The sequence below is a fragment of the Macaca fascicularis genome, chromosome 9, assembly GCF_037993035.2.
Source record: "Macaca fascicularis isolate 582-1 chromosome 9, T2T-MFA8v1.1".
Taxonomy (NCBI): domain Eukaryota; kingdom Metazoa; phylum Chordata; class Mammalia; order Primates; family Cercopithecidae; genus Macaca; species Macaca fascicularis.
Window position 1 is genome coordinate 92,481,734 of NC_088383.1, and position 13,177 is coordinate 92,494,910.

Here is a 13,177-nt window from a genome sequence, read left to right on the forward strand (position 1 = left end):
TAACCTCATACCCTATTGCCATCTACATAGTGGAAAGTCACACTTGGAAGAGTTTATTTCCTACCTGCCTGACATTCACTTCAACAGTACTCCTATCAAACTTCACATTGACTTTATATCCAATAAGAGGTTTAAGGCATCTCCCATCTTGCAGTCACGCTGACCAAACTTAAACTTAAACTCTACCAACTGAGCCTCATTGTTAAGATGAAGTTTCTATCAACAGGTGTAGCCCATGAATCCCACCTCTGTAGCCTTAACTCCTACTACCGCTTCGCTTATATCCTTCTCTTTAGTTCCACAAAACATACATTTCTTTTCTTCAATGCTCTGTAAATTGACATGTGAGTTTTCCTCTGTCTGTTAATGTTCTGTGGTATTTATATGTAAATACATCTTGGATCTGAAATCTCTGCCCCTGTAACTTCTTCTGAAAAGTTTTTTCCTTCCTCCTATGTTGGTTTTCAGTCTGAAGTTTTTGCTCCTGTAGATTTCTATATGTACTTCCAAAATAAGAGAATAGAAACTATGAACATTGAACTGTAAATATAGCTTTTCTAGCACAATATTGGTGGAAGACAAAGGAAAACAAAAACAGTAATTTTTCTGTCTGATATCTACCAGAAAAAGCAGTATAAATATCTGTAACCTTCATCTTAGAAACAAGCTAGAAATGCAGAATTACAAATAGACTCCTCGTAGCACATATTGACATATTTAATAGAAAATAATAAGATAATACAATCATCTATAAGCCAGGAACATTATCTCATTACTACTAATTACTATTGTCATATCAAAAAGTTGTCTTTTCAATTATTTTAATTATATCATTTCCAAACTTAAAGTATCTTAAGTCTATTTTTCCAAAGCTCTTCTTTATTCATATTTTATGTTATTCTTGCAACAAATGTTATAGATGAAGTTTTATTCATGGTATTAATAATTTAAAATTGTGATTTCATAGTCTGAACCTCAGACTTGAAATTATTTATGGCTTCCTGTAAGGTAACACCCTTTATTACAAAAAAAAAAAAAAGTGTTTTATATTCACACATAGATAAGTACAAATTCTCCAATTTATTTTAAACATTTGTTCTTCTAGGATGTAGGGAGAAATGGAAAGCAGATTTTGAATTCAGAAGCCTTGTATTTATCTGCCATCATTAATTAATTTTATAATCTTGATTCAGTGAGCTAAATTTTTCCATTTTAAAATTCTCTTTTGTAAAATAAGAATCAAATTAGATTGTTTTAAGGATCTTTTTCAATTATAAGAGTGTTACCAAAACACCAAGTTTTCAGTCTAGGTCCTGCTGCTCACCACACAGAGAGCCAATCACTGACAGATCAATTATTGCCAAGGAAGAAGGCTTTAATTGGGTGCTGCAGCTGAGGTGATGGGAGATCAGTCTGAAATCCATTTTACCGACCAACTAAAATTTTGGGTATATATAGCAGGGAAAAAATGTAACAATGTGTAAAAAAGTAGGAACTAGGAACTAGGGAGGGGCAAGAAAGCAGTCACGATGAATGAGGGGTCTAGCATCTCATTGTCTGGATATGGTGATCTGGTGTGTTTCATTTCTTTAATACTTTTTTGAGAGGCTGCAAGTGGTTTCCTGAGGAAGGAACTCACATAAAACATGTAAGTTTCAAGCTCTAAGACCAGAAGGATGAATTTCTATGTTTATCAAAAAAAGTGATCTATGGGACTATTTGTTTGGTTTCAGTCCCCCATTTCTAATTATCAGTTCCTCAATCATGGGGAATTTGGTTGTCAATCTTTCTGGCTGCTTAATGCTGAGGAGGGCCATCATGGGCAGCATTATACTATAGGTGATTTCATGGTCACCCAGAAATCAAAGGCTAATCTAATAGTGTCATTTTCTTCTGAAACACAGTATTTCTCTCCTCAGCCCCCAACTTCCAACAAAGGCAAGTCATAGCAGGACAAATCTACTTTCAAAATAAGCTTCAGGCCCATATGCTTAGCCTGACTAACCACCCAAAGTGCAACAAGAATCATTTTTTATATAGGTCCTACATTGGCTTGCTTGGAACTTTTCACAAGGCCATTTCCGTCAAAGCCCTGAGAAAATAACCACTTCCTCCAATTGTGTCCCCATTGTACAAGAAAACATGTTGTTATTAAATGTATGCAAACAAACACATCACCATCAATTAAGAATATTATTCTGGAGAAATTAGGCAGAGAAAAAATATGCCTCAAATTCTGTTTACAAAAGTATTCTCTACTTAATAAACTCAAAGCATAACTTTATAGGTTATAAATAGCTCTAAAAAGTTATCCAGACTCTGAAGAACAAAACAAAAAAAATCAGCAATATTTCAAAGATAAAAGCCACAAAAATTATTTCAGTCCTTCATTAGTTTAGTCCATGCAATCAGTTCTTGCCCTGCTTCATATTGGGTTAACAATCTTTATGAACACATCAGCCTTTAAATTAGTACCCTGGAATTTTCCTCTTTAACCCAATAGCACAATCTCCAAAGTTATCATTAACCTGCATTCAAAAGTCCTTTTCACAAACTCCACCAAAAAAGCAAGCCCTGGACTATAGCTGATTATAAGTCACTTTTTGAGAAGGATCAAAGCAAAATAATAATTGTAGATGACAAAAGCCTTAAGACAGCCATAAAGACACAGTAGATAAAGAAATTTGGTTATTTCTGTGGCATACAACAATTTAACATAATAATCATAATTATTACTGACAACACATATTGACATATCAGAATTTTAGGAATCTCATAAAATCCTCAATTAATAACCCATCCCTGTAAATATTAAACAAAGGAAGCTTAACATCACCTCAGATTTGACAATGTCTCCTTCATAATTCTAACATAACAACTAAGCCTAATAAGCCTTACATGTCTCTCTTGAACTTCAGAGAAACTAATACCCAAAAAGGTTAGTATGAGGTCAAAAAGACTGAATTTAGAACTTGAAATTTTGCTATTGGAAATTCTGTCAAATATGAAAGGTTTAAGACACCTGATAACACAAAATATGATCACAGGTCACTATAAAATATTTGTTTATTTAGCCAAAATAATAAAACAAAAACATTTACCTTTTGATAGAGAGGTGACTGTTTCTTAAGCAATAAGACCTAAAACTTAAGACAGCATGAGGCCAACTAATTCTGTCTCTCACCTCTCCATTTTTTTCCCTGCAGTTTCCTCAAGAAGTGAACAAAAATATCTTACATGAAAATTTTATTCAAATGAGAAAACCAAATTTTATCTTTGTATGGTATATTATTAATGTTAAATCTAATTTTAATAAAATCTTACATACAAATCTATCTAATTTTAATCTGTTTGACTATAAGATTTTCACAAACTTCTTATAGCCTTTTATGATTAGCCATTAAAGAGCAGATCAACGCTCCAAGAAAACTCTGTTATTCTGACATATAGGCCCAGACACTGGCCTTGCATGATTGTGCTTTTGATATTAATGTTTAATTTACAGAAACTCTGAACTAAGTTTATCCTTCAAAATTGCCCCTTACCATCTCACACACCCACAGCTTCCACAATAGTTCCTGGGTCCACAGGGATTGAATAGTTTTAATTTCTGGCCCTGTGTCTCGTGAAAGCAGTTCATTTTGATTGTCACCTTCTCCTGTGTCTGAAGATGAGACTTTGACTAGTATCAGTGCTCAAAATTTAACAGAAGTCAGTGCTTTCTTCAGACCCAGGATTCAAAGACCTGGAAGTTAACAGCACAAGGATTAGTTAATAGGATATTTATACTACAGAAAGCCTATTATTCTAATATGTCACAAATTAAAACACAGTGGTTTGGAGTTTAACAGATACTACTTACAGCACTTCTAACCACTGTGTTAAAGCAGTTAGGTTATTCATTCCATATTTCTAATTGTTAGCATTTCAGGGACAGAACTGTGACAAAAAGCATCAAAGTTTTGATATGTCCTTTGCCAAACTTTTCAAAGTAAGGCAACTAATGTTGTTTTTTTTCCATTATTGAAAAATGGCAAATGCAAATATCAGTTTTGGAAATTCAGAATAAAGATAAGAAATGTCATTTCACTTAAATACTACACAACAAAGCAAGGACAAAGTGAAAACCACACAATAATTTCTCTTTAGCTATTTAAAAGACCATCATTACACATTTCTAAGATTCACTTCTGGATACAGTACTTACAACTAATTAAGTAACTTTCACCACTTAAGTCTTCAAACCAGTGCAACACTAGTACATATTTTGTTTTCAAGTACCACATGAATGCCCATCAGAGATAAATGGATTTGGATCAAAAATTACAACAAAGTATCATACTTTTTAAAGTAATTACTGCTTAATTCAGTTGAGTGTCACTTAATGTTAATAATGATAAACAAAACTAAAGCAGTTTGAGAGAAATTCCAATCAATTAAAAATTTCCTTAAAGAAATGTCTTTCCTGAACATTAAAACTTTGAACCCATATCACAGTTTTTCTTCATTAAAGGAACGGATCTGAAGTAACTCAAATTATTGATTGAATTGAATTACCTTGGAAATAAACATCATTTAAACACTTCTATTCTCATCTACTTTTCCAAATGACAAAGTATGTAATGTACTATTTTTGTTTAGAACTTATAAGTCTTTTATGTGATTTTTGCCAGGAACCTTAAAGTTATCATAGCTAGCAATATAATCAGAGGTAAGAAAAAACAGTCAGATTTAAATGGCTGCTGTCCTTCATCAATGTTTTGAAGCTTGACAAAGGTAGTTTAGAAACTTTCAATAAATAGAGCAAATGATAAATTGTTGGGGATACATAGAAAACAAAATGACCATTCATAGAACCAAATAAAAGCTTTCCATTAGAAACTAAAAACCATCAATAGTTTTATATATATGTATATGTATACAAATATATATATGTGTATATGTATAAATATAAATATGTGTATATATGTGTATATGTGTATATATTTGTATGTATAAGTAGAACAAACAGCAAATAAATGAAAATTAGAAGCAAAAATAGGCCGGGCGCAGTGGCTCACTCCTGTAATCCCAAAACCTGGGGAGGTGGAGAAGAGGGGATCACGAGATCAGGAGATTGAGACCATCATGGCCAACATGGTGAAACCCCATCTCTACTAAAATACAAAAAATTAGCCAGGTGTGGTGGCAGCACCTGTAGTCCCAGCTGAGGACTGAGGCTGAGGCAGGGGAATCACTTGAACCCAGGAGGCAGCGTTTGCAGTTAGCCGAGATCATGCCACTGCACTTCAGCCTGGCAACAGAGCAAGATTCTGTCTCATGAAAAAAAAAAAAAAAAAAGAAGCAAAAATAAACAGTATTCCAACCCTCAATTTTTCTTCTACTTAATTTACCTCGGGTTACAGTGTTACCCAGAGCCAAAAAAATTCACCTGATGAATATTTTATTCCTGATTCAGTTTTCTGACATTTACTGGCTTTAAGTCCAGCAGTACCATTATATATTTTCTGTAATTAAGAAATTCACTTCAGGAATGTGATGCAGAATAGCAAATATACTATGAAATTTGGCTCCATGTTACATTCAGCTTTGGACTTAACTATATTTTAAAAATTGCCAAATTGCTAATGTATTTCTTTACAATAATTTATATTTTACTTTCATTAAGATATGAGCTTTAACTATGAACAATGTTAATTAGCCAAAGTATTCCAATTTTTATCAAGTTTCAAAGGATATTTTATTATCTAAGCTTTTACAACTTTGTATTTTCTTTGTATGGGCATGAAGGTAGACACACAGAGAAACAAGAAAAATGGCATGTGACTTACACAGACCATCCATGATATGCCTGGACTTTCTGTTTTGTCCTAGATTTTCTTTCTTTTCTATTTTTAATAACCAGTTATTTTAATTTAGGACAAACATTCATCAGACAAAAGCTTTTGTTATAAATTTTTTTTTCATTATCAACTTCCTTACCAAAAATGTATTTTCATATCTGTAAATTTTTTCACATCTCTTTTTCTTCTACTTACTGGTTTTCTTCTACCTTGTTTCGTAAGTAACCATTTCAAGCCCATAATTTGAATTAACATTTAGATAACTTCTGAACTAGACAAAATGATTTGTTCTCAATAAAAACACATCTTCTTTAGAATTCTTATCCTTAGTAGCCTTAAATTTTAGAGAACAAAGTTTTAGTGAACACCTGAGAAGCAAGAATTTCTGGGCTATCAGATATTAGCATTTTACAGATGAGATCCATTCCACAGTTTTTAGAAATATGTTTCCCCATAACTTTTTCTTAATTAGAAATGACCCAAACACCCAATGAGCATCAAAAACAATTTAAAATTTTTGAATTACACAAAAAGTTTACCTACAACATTTATTCAAATTACAAGTACTTGATTTTTTCATTTTAATAGTTTATCTAGATTACTCTGAAAACTGAAATATTTAGACACCATCATTTAAAGTTAGCTGTTTCCTTGTTCACTATGCTTTTTTTTTTTTAATAGCTGGTGAATGTCAAGTCCTCAACTAAATCTTAAAATTAAATATATAGTTATTTTTGCCAGTAACTCACAAGAATCAGCTAAGAACATGCAATTAGTCTCATTTGTCAAAGAAGGTACACAAACCAAGATCATTTTATTTTGGCTGGGTTTATAGTTTTATAACCTTCTATGCCAAACCATGACACCTCAATTATATATAGCAGAGTCATATATAAAACCCAGACAAAAATGTATGCTGACAATTCTAAAGACATTTCTTTTTTTTTTTATCAAAAATTTTAAAGCCAGCTTGTTTATTGTGGTTTACTTAAGTCATTTGAACTTGAAAAATACTTTGGGCTTACTTATTTTATGTGTACTCTTTCATTTATAAACCAAATTCGTAGACAAAAAAGAAAAAAAAAAAAAAAACGACCCATAATATATGAACATAAACACATTAAGACACATACAAACACACATAAAAATCCAGTCCATTTTACCTCAGAACTCTAGCCGTGACATAGCAATACAAACTCACTGGTTTACATAGCCACACTTTCTTTAATCCAGTGAAGGCTGTGAATCAAAATTTTGGGTAGAACAGTTTTCATGGCAGTTTGATTTTTAAAGGCTAAACCTCCCCAGACTCCAAAGAACACTGGGACCAATCACCACCACAAGAGACACACGAGAACATCACGTACTGACCAGGCCCAACTGTGGTTAGAGCAGTAGTGCAAAAGCTTGGATACATGGAACTCTGTCACTCTTTCCCATTCAATAGCAAACTCCAGATTCCAAAGAATACTGGAGTCAAACCGTGTTTAAAGAAAGTTAGTTTACTGAATTCTAGTTTCCTCTGACTATATCAAATACGCACAATCACCAACACAATCCAACTACTGAAACAACAAACGAGCCCTAAGAGTGTCCAAACTGAAACAGTTGGGGTGCTGCTTCTTTCTATTGGTTGGGCTTGATCAACCCACAAACGAACATTTCTTAGGAATTTCTCAAATTGAGAGGAGCCAATCCCACTGTCTGGTACCCACAAAAGATACACACTTGCTTACACATACACACACACCACAATTACAAACAAGCTCCCAAGAGCGTTCATACTGAAATCCCCAAAAAGTGTCCATACGAACACAGGGTACTTCCCACTCTCAGTCATTTGGGCTTGTTCAACCTACAAATAAAAATTTCTTTAAAAAATTCTCAAACTGAGAGGAGGGGATCCTGCTGTCCAGGACCACAAAGGAACTGACACTCATCTATCTGGATGCAGATGTCAAATTTCAAATGCTGTTCTGACTAGACAATCAGGAATGTAGTTGGGGGTAGCTGCTGTTCGGCCAGAAAGAAACTGAAACACCTCCAGTGAAAATCAGGTGGGCAACTGCTTAGGAGGCCTTCTGAGACACTCGACTCAAGGCCGCCAAGACACAAGCAATGTGTTCCTGTCAGGTAACCAAAATCTGTCACAGGAACACTAGGGGTTCAGTTTAGATTATGCTGCTGGTAATACAAAAAGCCAATCACTGAAACAATAATTGTTGTCAAAGAAGAAGACTTTAATCCAGTGCTGTAGCTGAGGAAATGGGTAACAATCTCAAATTCAACTCACTGACTGACTAAAATTAGTGTTTACATAGCAGGGAAGAATCGTTAATGTGTAAGAAAACAGGAGCTAGGGAGGGGCAAGGAAACAATCATAATGATTGAGGGGTGTGACGATTGAGGGGTGTGACATTGGATGTGGTGATCTGGTGAGTTTCAGTTCTTTGATACTTTTTTTTGGGAGGCCTGAAGGTTGTTTCCTGAGAAAGGAGCTCAGATAAAACAAATGTAAGTTTCAAGCTTTAAGATCAGAAGGGTCAATTTCTATGTTTATCAAGAAACAAAAAACAAAAAACTATTTATGGGACTATTGGGTAGGTTTCAAGAGTATATAAGAAATATATTACCTCTTTTGTTCTACTTTGACCTTTATTACCAGATGAAATATAATAAAGCTTTATGATGTTCGTTTTTAGAAATGGAGATTTATCTCTATCATTCTGGCTATATTACAAAAATAAAATTTGTCTCATATATATGCTCAGTGTTATGCATTTAGCACTAGCTATAAAATGTGAATACAAAATGCTTGCATAAAGTATTTTTATTTATATAGTGACTGCCCTATTTTAGTAAGTGCTTAAATGATGCTGTTGAATTACTACTATTTATTACAGCATAAATGCTATTATTTTATTGTTAATACTATTGGTATTCAATTTTAGGAAAGCTAACTCTGACACTGTGCTGACATCAGGGATAAAAAGGAGATAGCATTTTAAAAGGCAATAACCCACAAGAAACCTGGTGCTTATTTAAACACATTGTAGGGGTGTGCCAGGATGTTGCAGATGAAAAATGCAAGACCTTGAGATATGATCTCCTCCAAATAACTAAGATTCACATCCAATAAGGGAGGAAAACATAATTAGCAATACTACCTTTTGAATTATTGTGGAAAAGAACAGAGAAGGCAAAGGAGTAAGGACAGATCAAGGAGATGGTCCTGTTGGGCTAAAATTTGTCTCTGTGTTCTGTCTGGGTCTAGAGTCCTCTTTGTTTCAGCATTTTAAAGTTTTCTTCTCTGTGACAAATATCCAAGTGCCTCATATGAGTTTAAGGTCCTTATTGTAGTATTGTCACACTTTAGCCCTCTAAAATGGGAAGATAATGAAAGGGAAAGGAATAAAGAAATAAAAAAGTGCAAGTGTAGTTTAACTATGCTTTCAGAAGCCTTAAGACACTGATATTCTTGTAAAACCTCTATAAAGTATTCTTGACCAGTAAACTGAAAATCTAAAGCATATCAGAAGCAGAAAGGGGCCTAGCTTTTGAAAGAAAGCTTCGAATCTGCAGTACAGATATGTTCCAGGTAAAAAAAAAATAGTTAAACATTGAGGAAGTTTCTTGGATCCAGGGTTATTGAAGATGTTAGGTGAGTTTATAGAGTTTTCTCCTGAGGTAATTAAAAAAAAACAGGTGAGTCTACGTATTGTACTTTTCATGAGATTCTGAAGCAGTGGTCTTCAAATTCTAGTTTCTATAAGTAGGACCTTGGAAATTTGTAAAAATTGTAGATTCTTGTATCCTACCCTAAAGATTATGAGACAACATGCTCAAATTCTAACACCAACATACCCCATGCTGGGGAGGGGTGAAGGAGTATCGTGCCTTTGTAGGAATTTAGCCAAGTGAAAGGATTCAATTAAAATATCTACAGTATTATAAAGGATGTAACTAAGGAATATGCAAGATTGTTTACACTATTCATAAAGTAGACTAAGTAACCTTAAGCCTTATTTTGAGTAATTTATTAATAATAAATTATAAAAGTATGTTTCATATATATGTATACATGTACTTATATATACAAATATATAAACTTATTTCATCTTTATCATGACCTTAGATGTTATTATTATTTACATTTATTATGTGGAAATAATGAAACTGAAAGAAGTGATTTGCTCTAGATCACTGAGGGCAGCACCAAAATTCTAACTCAGGAATATCTGGTTACAAATTCTGTGTTCAACATCACTCACCTACTGTTATTACCGATAGTGTTGTAGGACTTGTTATGCATAGAGAATGTACTATCACAGAAAAGAAAGAGAAGAGATTCATAAAATGTTTTAAAAACTTGATCAACAACAGAGGCTAAAATAAGCCAAGATCTTCAAGGGTAATATCAGGGAAAATGTTTTACATCTTGGGGCTGCTTCTGGGGTCAGATCACCACCTGGCAGGATGTTAGGTCTACCTCAAAATGACAATTCCTTTGTTCTCACAACATGGGAAGTGGGAATCTTTGCAGTATACTATAAATTTTGTAACTTCCCATTGTTTCGTGTTCACATTAATAATTATAATTATAAAAGCAACATTTCATCATCTGTTTGAATCCATTTAAGAAATATCTGATTAATTTTATTGGCAAATTTTGATACTAAATAGATAAAATCAGAGACAGAAATGAATACAGATATTTTAACTAATTACAAAAGTTTAAAATATTTCAATTTAAAGTGAGATTACTTTAGAACAATATCATGATAAATGTAGGTATGAGGGGTTTTTTTTGTTTGTTTTTTGTTTGTTTTTTTTTTGATTCAGAGTTTCTCCTGGTCGCCCAGGCTAGAGTGCAATAGCGTGATCTCGGGTCACTGCAACCTCCACCTCCCGGGTTCAAGCAATTCTCCCTCCCGCCTCAGCCTCCTGAGTAGCTGGGATTACAGGCCACCACAACCAGCTAATTTTTGTGTTTTTTAGTAGAGACGGGGTTTCACCATGTTAGTCATGCTGGTCTTGAACTTCTGACCTCGTTATCCGCCCGCCTTGGCCTCCCAAAGTGCTGAGATTACAGGCGTGAGTCACCGCGCCCGACCATGAAATTTTTTAAAGTCACGGTGGCTTTTATGTTTACTATTCTATTGTTATCTATCTACTGATGATATGCTCAAAAACAACTTGAATTTAGGTATATTATAAAGTGACAAGCTATAAAACGAAATTTTAGTGCCCATGTTCTGAATTCGTTTTTTTGTTGTTGTTGTTGTTTTTTTTTTCTTTTTTTCTTTCTTTTTTTTTTTTTTTTTTTGAGACGGAGTCTCGCTCTGTTACCCAGGCTGGAGTGCAGTGGTGCGATCTTGGTTCACTGCAAGCTTCGCCTCCCGGGTTCACGCCATTCTCCTGCCTCAGCCTCCTGGGTAGCTGGGACCACAGGCGCCCGCCACCACGCCCGGCTAATTTTTTTTTTTTTTGTATTTTTAGTAGAGACGGGGTTTCACCGTGTTAGCCAGGATGCTCTCCATCTCCTGACCTTGTGATCCACCTGCTTCCCAAAGGGCTGGGATTACAGGCGTGAGCCACAGCGCCCGGGCTGAATTTCTTTTAAAAGGTTTTGAAAAGTAGAATGGTTTAGTTAATAAACTCAGGCAAATATTTTTGGTGACCATGTCTTTTAATTGAAGCATGCCATAAAGAGTTTGGGACTACTTTAAGAAGTTTCTAGGCTAGGCGTGGTGCTCAGGGCTGTTATCCCAGCAGTTAGGGAGGCTGAGGTAGGTGAATCACCTGAGGTCAGGAGTTCGAGACCAGCCTGGCCAACATGACAAAACCCCATCTCTACTAAAAATACAAAAATTAGCCGGATATGGTGACACAGGTCTGTAATCCCAGCTACTTGGGAGGTTGAGGCAGGAGAATCGCTTGAACCCGGGAGGTGGGGGTTGCAATGAGCAGAGATCATGCCACTGCACTCCAGCCCAGCCTGTGGAGCGACTCTCCATCTCAAATAAATAAATAAATAAATAAATAAATAAATAAATATTCTCATCCCCAAATAGAAATTATAACAAATGTATTTTGAACTAAATCATGACTTTGTTAAAATAAATTCAAACATACATCTTAGGCAGTGGTGGTATGTTTGTACAAAATGTATGTACGCATGAGTGTATATATGTATGTGTATATATTTGTGTGTATATATATCTGTGTGTGTGTATGTACACATATGTTTTTTCACAATAGAGGGCTAACCTTATAAATTTTCAGATTTCATTGATATATTTCAGCCAATGTTTCCACCTTACAAACCTTGACTAACATGCTTCTTCAAGTTTTGTTTTATAAAAATTTCAAAGTTCAGAGATATCAAAAAAGTTGACTATGTCAATGCCAATTTTTTTTCCTTGTAATGATAAGGTATCTTTTCCTTTAAGAAAAGCTCCTGTTAATATTAAGGGCTTTATTAAATCTGATTCCTAGCTTATCATATTTTGCTTTTTAGAGAAGATTTTAAAACATATTTAGTTTTGTTTGCAACTATTTTACATAGGATTCCTTATGATCCTGACTCCTGAGATACACTTACAGTAAGCCATTGACCTCAGCAACAGAACGGGTAAAACACAGCCCGTAATTTTTTTTGTGTGTTATTTTAATCAATACTCCCCCTGCTGTTTTAAGAGGAAAAAAGCCCCAAGGACAGCTCTTATTACCAGATGTTTATAGAATGATTTTGCTATTAGAGAAGCATTAAAAACAAAGTCAGAAGTCGAGGCAAGTTAATTTATTAACTTTATTTATATAGCTATTCCATTTTAATTTACACTATTAATCTAAGTAGGAAAAACAGATACTGGAGGCAATTACTTTTCTTTTACTGAGATGATTTCGTAGCACCATTATACTTTGGTGGTAGTTTTATTTTTCTATCCTTTCATTTTGACTTTACTATTTTTCATGAAATTTGGAAAATTTTTCTCCAGTAAACCCAACAAGTGAATAAACAATGCAGCCTAACATTAAATGTGATGCAGATTCGTAACCATCTTGTTTGCCTCTCTTTCTCTGCAGGCACTCCATCTGCACTGTGTACATTGAAGTGCTTCCACCAAATAATCAAAGCCCTCCTCGCTTCCCACAGCTGATGTATAGCCTTGAAATTAGTGAAGCCATGAGGGTTGGTGCTGTTTTATTAAATCTACAGGTATGTTCCTTGGGGGGTGTGTGTGTGTGTGTGTGTGTGTGTGTGTGTGTGTGTCTGTCTGTCTGTCTGTCTGTAAATTCTAAAGTGATAAGCTTGGCATTTAATGAGTTTA

General features: G+C 34.4%; 1 protein-coding gene across 8 annotated transcripts in view; it reads left to right on the forward strand.

The window, feature by feature from the left end:
* PCDH15 (protocadherin related 15) overlaps positions 1 to 13,177 on the forward strand; it is a 1,788,406-nt gene that overhangs the window by 1,447,146 nt on the left and 328,083 nt on the right. For all 8 annotated transcript variants that reach the window (XR_012417282.1, XM_065521086.2, XM_065521087.1 and 5 more), the window contains one exon: positions 12,933 to 13,065. Coding sequence is in view for 7 of the 8 variants with exons in the window: in XM_065521086.2 (XP_065377158.1) it covers positions 12,933 to 13,065 (133 nt within the window). In the remaining variant the exon portion in view is untranslated. The remainder of the gene's footprint in view (positions 1 to 12,932; positions 13,066 to 13,177) is intronic.